Source organism: Sebastes umbrosus, chromosome 6 (assembly GCF_015220745.1).
Source record: "Sebastes umbrosus isolate fSebUmb1 chromosome 6, fSebUmb1.pri, whole genome shotgun sequence".
NCBI lineage: Eukaryota > Metazoa > Chordata > Actinopteri > Perciformes > Sebastidae > Sebastes > Sebastes umbrosus.
Genome location: NC_051274.1, coordinates 2,876,172 through 2,887,619, shown reverse-complemented (window position 1 = coordinate 2,887,619; position 11,448 = coordinate 2,876,172). Strand labels below are relative to the sequence as shown.

General features: G+C 41.0%; 1 protein-coding gene across 1 annotated transcript; it reads right to left on the bottom strand.

Moving 5' to 3' along the window:
• Positions 1-3,328: 3,328 nt before the first annotated feature.
• On the bottom strand, positions 3,329-9,841 carry zgc:158296 (uncharacterized protein LOC791212 homolog). Its single transcript, XM_037771560.1, is given in 5 exon segments — positions 3,329-3,659; positions 6,345-6,532; positions 8,833-8,875; positions 8,877-9,066; positions 9,638-9,841. Coding segments are annotated over 4 exon segments (600 nt in total). The 5' UTR covers positions 9,062-9,066; positions 9,638-9,841; the 3' UTR covers positions 3,329-3,475.
• Positions 9,842-11,448: the final 1,607 nt, after the last annotated feature.

Here is an 11,448-nt window from a genome sequence, read left to right as displayed (position 1 = left end):
CTATGTATGCATGATATGATATTGCTCTTGATATTTTTCCCTATTCTTCACTGCATAATATGACATAAAATTGTTGCTATATATTTTAGATTATTGTTTTAAGGGACTGTTTGTAACTTCTTACACGTATAAATCAATCCGGGTCGGTGTCCCATGCGCGCTCGCGTGTGGCTACACTGTTCAGACTCAGACTCCAACACAAACTACATGGAAGCACCAAAACCTCTTGGTTGTATCTAGTGAAGCCCGTCTGTTAAACAGTGTTGGCCGCGCTCGGAGGACGTTGAGGAGACCGTAGCTTTGGTCTCCAGGACTGGAGTCTCTGCTGTACTCTGCTCCTCTGCCTGCCTGCCTTCACTCACACACCGCGCTCGTTCTCACTCTCTCGCTCGCACACTCCACACTGCAGAAGAGTTAGTTTAGCTCTGAGAATATCTAGTGAATGTACAGTGGACGTTTGTGCAGAAATAACTGCTGCAGCTCCTCCAGACCAACAGAGGTTTCCCGTGTCTTGTGAAGTGACGGGGCTCCGGAGAGAGAAACGTTATCGTCTCCGACCAAAACTCCGGTGTCTCTGTTCCATCCGGCCGCGGTCGGGAGGCTGAGGCAGGAAAAGCCAACACTAGGATCAGCATTGATTCATAGAGAGACCTTCGTCTGGTCAGCTAACATTATTGCCAAGCAGCTGAAATATAGAGTGATATTGTGCTTTTAGCTGACGTGTGTCGCCTCACTGTATTGAGCGATGCTCGGTCATGTCTATGTAGAGTGACTGTATAACCTTCATGATGTCCATAGAGGAGGGATTTTCCATGTTTTTAGTGTTGGCGGTATTACCTGTCTCTGCGAGGCCTGCAACGCTTCCCTTTTCCAAGTCAGATCCCGACACGTTTTCTTCGTTACTAAATCCTCCAGTTGTCTTATGTTTGTCCTTATTTCCTTTTTTTGGCATATTTGCTTGTAATTCATCTATATTGTCAAGTTGTGACACTTTTTGATTCACTTGACTTCAAATATTTGGATTATTTAGATAGTATTAATTTCATGATTAGCAACAGAGCAGGGCTAACCAGGACTACTCAGCACGCCGCCATAACCGGAAGTCCTTGTCTATGTAGAGTGAGCACAAGCGCGAGCGCTAGCAAAAGGACACTGACTTTCGTTGACGTAACGTCCACAGGTGTCGCTGTTAACAAGCAATTTCTGATTCTTACAAACAGTCCGTTTAATAATTCTGAAGGACACTTCGTTAACCTCATTCACTATTATGTATTTATGAGGAAGAATCCAGACCTTCTTCCAATAGTCTATATATCATTTACAAACCGATTCCAATGTGCCATGACATCTGGAATAGAGATTATTATTAACTATTATTATTTTGGAGATGTGGTGAGAAACACATTCTTCCTTCTGGGGAGTCAGCTGGGTTGGACTTAACGCTACTCTCTTATGAAAGCTGAAGTAGGTGAGATTGGAGTAAATATGATTAAATAAAGTTATTTTTATAAAACTGTCGCTATATTGTGACAGTAGTACATGAAACAGGTAACCTGAGAAAAAAATCATGCTCCTCTGTGTCCTCCGGTGCTCCTAACGGCATCTGCAGGATTTCACAGACCGGAGGAAAACAAGCAGTAAGAGCTGATCTGAGGTCTGCTGTCCAGCTGCCGTTCTTGAGCAGCTGTCAATCACTCACCAACTCTGATCAAACGGTCAAACTAGGCAGCGCTGATCAGATATGAATCAATATTCCGTTACGTTAATACCTATTTCTCTCCTCACGTCCTCAGAAACATCTTGTAGTGAATGGTATAGCTGTAAAATGAGAACGTTTGTGACCTGGCAGCCATGTTGAGATCTCTTGGGGAATACCTCACATGACCTCACATGACCGGAGCACAGCCAATAGGAACGCTCTCTCTCTCTGAAATGACCTGTGATTGGTCAAAGTCTCCCGTCACAGGCTAGATGTTCTAAAGCCTGAAAACAGAGCCATGAGGAGGAGCAGAAGTCTAGTTATCTCTCAGAACACTTAAATTACAATATGCTGAAAGGTTATTATGGAACTTTTGCCCAATGATGCCAAAAATCTTCTGCCTACTGCAGCTTTAAGCAGTAACACAACGACCTACAAGATGTCTAATAAACAATCCCTGCAATCTCAACACGGGGATGAACCATCTTGTGTGTTTGTCTCACTAGAAGCCTGTCAGTCCAACGCGCGGTGACGCAGCGCCCAGTACGAGTGGGAACATCATCCATGCCGCGCAAGAGGCGGCATCCTGCTGCTGTCGCGCCCCACGCCTACTGCAAATCCATTCTCGCCGCTAGTTTACAGTCATTCAGGTCTGCTACAACAAGCTAACTGTTGCGTTAGCTAACATGCTACTGTATTCGTCTATCGCTTTACTGTTTGTCCGACTCACGTACATACAGCATGGATGTATACAGAGAACAGCGGTAGAGATTGAAGATGACATTTCGACATCATCATTGGACCAACGGGATGTCAATTAAATCTGGTATCCTGCTGGTTGTTGATTGGTAAGAAACCAAGGGAGGTTATCCTCCCTATATAAAAAATCATATATCATTTTTCAAAGGAACGTGGCAAATCATCACACTGGAGAAGCTGCAAACAGCAGTATGAGGTGTTTTGCTTGACAAATACTGAAAGAAAATCAGTGCAGATTAACCAGAATTGTACACTCCCGATTAATTTTCAACCGATTACCTAAAAAAAAAAATATTTCAAAATCAAAGCATTTATTGATTGATTGAGTCAACTTTGTTCTATTTATTCTAGACTCCTCTGTGCAAATATCTGTAAAATCCACTCACAGTCTATTCTGTAACCAAAACAAATATTCTCAAGGATTTTTTAAAATTGATTTTATTGATACTTTGATACAATTGAATCAGAATTAATTATTGCATGATAGCTAATAATCTATATGAATTGGCTTTACATAGAAAACATATCAAATAGCATTCACAGACCAGCTTACAGAACTATGCCAATTAAAAACATAGAAAAGACATTTAAATAAAATTATCTCACTCTATCACTCACCCACTCTCTCACTCACCACTCACTCACTCTTTCACCCACTCACTCACTCTCTCACCCACTCACTCACTCTCTCACTCACTCACTCTCTCACCCTCACTCACTCTCTCACCCACTCACTCACTCTCTCACTCACTCACTCACTCACTCTCTCACCCACTCTCTCACCCACTCTCTCACTCACTCTCTCACCCACTCACTCACTCTCTCACCCACTCACTCACTCACTCTCTCACCCACTCACTCACTCTCTCACTCACTCACTCTCTCACCCACTCTCTCACTCACTCTCTCACCCACTCACTCACTCTCTCACCCACTCACTCACTCTCTCACTCACTCTCTCACCCACTCACTCACTCACTCTCTCACTCACTGGATATGACTTGGTATGTCTCACATTCATACGGTCTCGTTGTCTCTCATTTGATGCCAGTCCTTGTTGGACAGTGAGACGGTGATTTGACTGCAGCAGAGAGCCAGAGACACACAGAAGGGAGAGATGAAAACATTCACAGTAAACATACACAGTGAGCGCAGACATGGGAGGAAGGTGTTGCTCAGCTGTAGGCAAGGGACCATGAACCTGGAGGGAGAGAGGGAGACAATTATTATTATTTTTTACTCTCTCTCTGTGTCAGGACAGACAGAGAAGACACTAACTGATACACCTTTAAAATGGTCTTGACAGGTTATTTTCCAGTTTGAATCACTGAAAGAAGCCATGGGCTAGGCTACATGTCACGATTAGCTTAGCTTAGCTTAGCTTAGCAGAAATACTTGGAAAAGGGCAACATGGCTGGCGTGACAACTAGCACCTCTAAAGCTCAATAATTAACACCATGTCTTGTTTGTTGTAGCTGTAAACCAGAGGCAAAGCAAGTTATTGTCCCCATAGAAATAAAATACTATTTCTTCTTCTTATTTTTTTTTTATTTAACCACTTAGTGCTTCATCCACACACTCTTGTCACAGCGGATGAGTGACAACTTTGTTCGATTCATTTTCTGTAACAGTATGCTATAGCATTAAAGCATGGTGGACTTGGTAAGCTCACTAGCTTGCTAATTCCGCTGTGCTTTAACGCTTTACTGGTTACAGAAAATGAGCCATACGGCAGGCTGGTGGCCAGCGGCAGCACCAGGTCTAACGGCCGGCTAACTAGCCAGCCATCCGTCTCTGGAGCTGTGTCCGCTCTCTTCCCAGCGAGCCTGACGTGTTGTCACCTTAACAACTAACAACAAACGGCATTTTCTTTTGTACTTGTCAGATGACCACAGAAAACAGTTCAATGTCCGTTCTACTCCTGTTCTATTGCTATGGTTGTGTCACCACTGGCGGGGCTCAGGGGCTTCCTGGGCCCCGCCAGTTTCTCTGCTCTAGTTGCCTGGCAACCTCAGGGTGATGACAGAACCCCAATTTCTCGAACTTTTTGTAGAGATTTAACAAACCAGATATATAACGTGTTAATATGTGAGGTGCCAGTAGGTGGATTTTGTTACCTTTGGACAGAGCCAGCGTAGCTGTTTCCCCCTGATTTGAGTCTTTGTGCTAAGCTAAGCTAATCACCTGTTGGCTGTAGCTTCATATTTAGGCTACTGTACATTTCGAGAGTGGAATCAATCTTCCCGTCTGATTCTCAGTAAAAAAATCACTAAGCATATTTCCCAAAATGCCTAACTGGTCTACAAGCTGGTACATTCAGCCACATTAAAGACACTGCTCTGATTTACACAGTTCTGAAAGAAAATGCTGCATTAGATTTGCCTGGGAACCAGACATCTGGTCCCCCTCTGCTCTGGACAGATTTCCAGTGGCCTGAGACATGCCGGGCCAATCATAACCATTTATCTAATATGTGCGTGTTTGAGACGAAGACTGCATACCAAGACTGATGCTTCAAGAACACTAATTAGTGATGTCACAGCAGGTGTTTGAGTCACATACCAGCTGTGACATCAGTGGGCCAGATGAGTGCAACATGCTTTAACGTTTCTACCCGAAGACTGTAACGTCTGATCCCAAAGCCCAAGAGTGAGTAAAAGGAAAGGTTTAGAACTGCTGCTCAAACAAAAATTGCATTTTGAAGATTGACAAGGATGGTTGGATGTGAATTTTCCTGGTTTTCTGATATTTTATTGACTAAACGATAACAAACTATTGGGCGTATTAATTAAATTAACATAATCATTGATTGCAGACTTACTCATAGCCTATAGCCATATGGAACTGCAAGTAGACATTGCTTAACTTTAGGGGTCGCAAGCAAAACACATTGGGAACCAATGGTTTAGAGCAGGGGTCAGCAACCTTTACAATCAAAAGAGCCATTTTAGGCAAAGAAAAAATCTGTCTGGAGCCGCAAAACATTTGAGCATCATGATGAAGGTAACATAGTTTATAGTCTAAGTATTAGGGCCACATTGAGGGAAAAAAACATCAGAGATTTCCAGAATAAAGTCAAAATATTACGAGAAAAAAGTCATAACTTTACAAAAATAACTTGATAACTTTACGAGAAAAAAAAGTCGTAATATTACGAAAATAAAGTCAGAACTTTACGAGAAAAAAAGTCGTAATATTACGAAAATAAAGTCAGAAGTTTACGAGAAAAAAAGTTGTAATATTACGAAAATAAAGTCATAATATAGTGAGAAAAAAAGTCGTAATATTACGGTAAAGTCAGAATATAACAAGAAAAAAAAGTCGTAATATTACGAGAATAAAGTCATAATATTATGCAAAAAAAAGTCAGAAGTTTACGAGAAAAATGTCGTAATATTACAAGAATAAAGTCATTACTTTACGAGAAAAAAAGTAAATAACACGAAAAAAATACTACTTTATAATATTATGCCTTTACTCTCATAATGCTACAACTTTTTTTCTCGTAAACCTATGACTTTATTCTCGTAATATTATGACTTTATTTTCGAAATCTCAGATTTATTTTTTTTCCTCAATGTGACCCTAATACTCCGTCGTACCGTCGTACCATAGACCTACAACAATTGTAAATAAAAATGAAAATGTAAACCAAAAAACAGTTATTCATTTCCACTAATTTTTTTAAAAATCCACAGGGAGCCACTGAAGAGGAGCTAAAGAGCCGCATGTAGCTCCGGAGCCGCAGGTTGCAGACCCCTGATTTAGAACAACCGTGCTAGTGAATCTTCTGCATTTACTGTATTTGATGAATGAGTGAGCATGACTGTCTCAGACACTAATGTGCATGACTACATGAGGGAGCATTTTTATTGCACCAGCATACCAGACATGTAGACAGGCGAGAATGGCCAGGAAAACACCACAAAGGAAAGCGAAGGGCACGGCAAGCAGCAAGGAGAGGCAGCGGTACGTCCAGATACGGGCCGTCTCGAAGCCGGCAACACTGTAAAGCCACACTTGGTCTATGCTACGAGGTGTGGCAGGCTCCGCTAGCACGTCACTGACCTCCACCTAACAGACAAGGAACAAGAGAGCGGTTGGTTCAAGTCAAGTCAAGTTAGTTCAGTGTTGACTGAAGTGCTTTAGCTTCAGATGAGACAAGGATGACTGACTGACTCCCACGCAAAGAAGGTTACAGAATAGATGTGAAGAGATAAACACATAATCAAATGATAGGAATTGACAAATTCTAAAGCAGAATAAAAATGTATGCCCATTTTTCTGACAAGTGTAGAGACATTTGAAGACAGAGGTCCAAGAAAATTCACTACACCACTAGTGAAATATCCGGGACTGGTAATAAGGAGCTCCGTCTTAAAATTTTGGCTATCCAGCATTTGACATCCTCAAGACAATTTAGAAGTGACTGAAGATCATGTGTTTTTGCTCAATTTTAAGAGGAAATACAGCTGACTGTCATGAACATAGAAATGTTAAGGGATGCTATATTTTCTAAAAAGAGACTCCAATGGAAGCACATATAATCAAAATAAAATAGGGCCAAAAATGGAACCCTGGGGTACATCAAACACGTCCTCATACCGAAACGAGAGAATAGGGCGTTTGCCAATGTCTCCCACAACAATATATATAAAAAAGGGGAAAAAAAGTTCGGAAACTTGTGTTTGGTGGATTTTCGTTGGAAAGCCTGTTTATTTACCTTCACAATGATGTCCAACTTGTAAGGATCATGCATTTGTGGGATGAGCAGCACAGCTGATTATTTGGGTATCGCCCAAGAAAAATTTGCCAAAATGCTCTGCCAATGGTAAACAGTGTATTGTCATAAGGCTACCAGAAAGCCTGCAATGACTGCCCTTCACCGTCAGGCCCGTTTGCGCTGGTGGCGACAACACAGACAATGGAACCTGAACATGTGGGGGAATGTCATGTTCAGTGATGAGTCCAGGTTCTGTCTGCCAAAGTTGGATGGCAGGGTCAAAGTATGGAGACGACGTGGAGAACGCTATGCTGATTGTTGCACCGATGGAGTAACAGCTTTTGGTGGGGGCAGTGTCATGGTGTGGGGGGGGCATCTCCCTCACTGGCAAAACAAGGCTTGTCATCATTGAAGGCCATCTCAATGCAGTGAGATATCGGGATGAGATTCTGCAGCCAGTGGCGATCCCATATCTCCACAATCTGAGACCTATCTTCATCCTTCAAGATGACAACGCTCGCCCCCACAGAGCCAGGGTTATCACAGACTACCTCCACAATGCGGGAGTAGAGAGAATGGAACGGCCTGCCAAGAGTCCACACCTCAACCCAATTCAACACTTGTGGGATCAGCTTGGGCGTGCTGTACGTGTTAGAGTGACCAACACAACCACGCTGGCTGACCTGCAACGACTCCTGGTTGAGGAATGGAACACCATCCCACAGCAACGTGTGACCAGGTTGGTGGCCAGCATGAGGAGGAGGTGCCAGGCTGTTGTGGCTGCGTATGGATCTTCCACCGCTACTGAGGCTCCTGACGGTGTATTAAATTAATAAAGTGTAAAATAGCCAGTATGTCTTATTTGTTCCTTGTTACTGATAGAGAGTTCAATCATCCAATCCACCAAACAACTCAAAACAAGAGTCAACACCAACAGGAGAATACACTGTTTACCATAGGCAGAGCATTTTGGCGAATTTTTCTTGGGTGCTACCCACATAATCAGCTGTGCTGCTCATCCCACAAATGCATGATCCTTACAAGTTGGACATCATTGTGAAGGTAAATAAACAGGCTTTCCAACGATGTAAAATACAATGACCATTAGCATTGTAACAACAGAGAAATAATCAACCAAACACAAGTTTCCAAACTTTTTTCCCCCAGTTTATATATATATATATATATATATACAGATTTTAACATTGTGAAACAGTCACAGCTTTAAACACGTGGTTAACGCTGTGAAACGGAACTACTTGGATAAAAGATCATGGTTTGGGTTAAAATAACTTTGTTTGTTACGTACATAAGTAGGGATGTAGTTATTACATTACGTAAGTGACGTAGTATATGATGTGGTTACATACTAATGTACATACTAACATAGTAACGTACCTTAAAAAAACTCTGTAACTTAAAATAATTACTACGGCCACTAGAGGTCGCTGCCTAATAACAATCGTGACTATGGGCTGTGATAAGCTGCTTGCCCTATAGATGCGTTTTTTAGGGTAAACCACATGAGATAGCAGCAGAAGAGGATGATAAATTCAGATTTTATATAGGCCTAATTATATATCGAATCAACTGCTAACACTGCTCTGGCAGAAAATGTAGATTCATGGAGAGCGGAAAAGGGAAAGCGAACCTTTAGGTGCTGGTTAATGCCATAAGGGTCCCTGTTGACAGGGCGGGGGGGGTGAGGGCGTAGTTGGGGCTGCGGGAGGGGTCGGAGGTTTGGGCGCCGGAGTAGGGTCTTTGGATGCAAACTCTGGAGGAGGAGGAGGCGTGTTTATCTGTTCTTCTCCTTCACCATCCTCATCACTGTCATCGTCAATCTTACACTCCACCAGACAGTCGTCGCTCACCATCATCATCCTCACTGAAGGTAGAGAGGCACATACTTGTTTTCAAATGCATAATGATAGATGGCCACATGGACAATCAAACACATGGGCTGTCGCCCTCTTCTGATCTTGTTTGACATTAACATACACACATTTATACTGTAAATCAGTGCACACACACACACACACACACACACACACATATATATACACTCAAGCAGGCTGCAGCACATTGCAGGCATGCAGCGTGTAACAGCGAGCTGAGCACTGGCACTACCACCTGTTCTTTAGCCCCCCCAAAAAGAAGTCATACCAAAATCTGTAAATAGCAGCTGGTCATTTTAAAATTACATTTTTAAAAAAGAAACACATTTGCTAAATTGTGTCATCTTTGTCTTCAGATATGATTGAAAGTCTTTTAACAGTTGATTAAAATACTTTTAATCAACTTGCATGTATCAGATATGATATACAATATACATGAAACAGGTGCTGCTGAGGGGAAAAACTGTAGTTGTAGTAACTCATATCCTTGTTGAGAAATCATTGCAGCAGATCCACAACGAGGACAGCAACAGCAGAAATGATGAATCATGCGTGACTTACCTTACTTGAAGTGCTATCTTAATCCTGTATCAGTGACAGAGACCCTCGCAGAGAGACAAGGCAGGGGAGCCCTGCAGAGAGTGCTAATCTGAAATGTCAATGAGATCAGTTCAACCGCTTAAACACAATGTCCCTTAGAGTTGAGTTGGCTTGTGAGAGCTCATACAGAGGCACACACACGCACACACATCAGAAGTGTGTGTGTGTGTGTGTGTTGGGTGGCTGTGGGAAGGGGTTATTTTCGGAGGAGGAGCGGATGGGCCTAAAAGATCACGTTACAGCACTTGGGTGCCATCGTAACACAGAAATTGAAACAATCAAATGCACACCAACAATACAGTAAACAGTGTGAACTCAGACTCTGAATGATTTTTACGTTTTACAGAGTGCTGAGTCAGAATACAGAAGTATCTAGAAACTTCTATACATGCTGGCACGGGAGGGTGGTGGTCGCCACATGAAAATACTGCTGGTAAATGAGCAGTAAAATAGCCAACAAAAACATGTACGTTATTTTACTGACAGATACGGTAGGTCAATGTACTGGACTTTATATCAACAGAGAGCAAACATACCATGAAGTCCTGCTGGACCGGTAATAATAGTAATAACCTGAACCCACCAGGTCATATTTAGAAGAACAGTATTGTTCTTTTAAGGCAGGGGTCAGCAACCTTTACTATCAAAAGAGCCATTTTAGGCAAAAAAAAAAAAAATCTGTCTGAAGCCACAAAACATTTGCGCATTGTGATGAAGGTAACACACTTTATAGTCTAAGTATATAGTATATAAGGGCCAAATTGCAAATGTACTACGGAGTATTAAGGCCACATTGAGGGAGAAAAATCTGAGATTTCGAGAATAAAGTCCTAATATTACGGGGGAAAAAAAGTTGTAATACTACAAGAATAAAGTCATAACTTTATGAGAAAAAAAAGTCGTAATATTATGAGAATAAAGTCATTACTTTATGAGAAAAAAAAGTCATAATATTACGAGAATAAAGTCATAACTTTACGAGAAAAAAGTTGTAATATTACGAAAATAAAGTCATAACTTAACGAGAAAAAAAGTCGTAATATTACAAGAATCAAGTCATAACTTTACGAGAAAAAAAGTCGTAATATTACGAGAATAAAGTCATAACTTTAAGAGAAAAAAGCTGTAATATTACGAGAATAAAGTCATAACGTTATGAGAAGAAAAGTTATAATAATACGAGAATAAAGTCATAACTTTGTGAAAAAAGAAAATAACACGTAAAATTATTACTTTATTATATTATGACTTTATTCTCACAATACTACGACTTTTTTTCTCGTAAACTTATGACTTAATTTTCACAATATTACGACTTTTTTCTCGTAGACTTATGACTTTATCCTCGTAATATTATGACTTTCTTTTCGAAATCTCAGATTTATTTATTTTTTCCTCAATGTGGCGCATGTGGCTCCGGAGCCACAGGTTGCAGACCCTTGTTCTAAGGTTTATTCTTCAACTTTTTGGACTTTAACTACTTCTGCATACTTTCAGCTACAGAAACCATTCAACTATCAAAATATTCAGCTCTTTAAGTACATTTGTGCTATATCTTTAATTGTTTCTACCATTTCAACTTTTTAAAATATTAAACTTTTTCCCATATTTTTTTCCAATGCAACTCAAATCCTCTTAAACCTACTCCACTTTGAAATGCTACTGCTTCCGCATACTTTCAGCTACAGACTTCATTTAAAGTTAAACGGGTTACAAGACTTTGAACTATTAAGCTATGATTCAGCTTTTTGATATCATTTACAGTTTTTGAA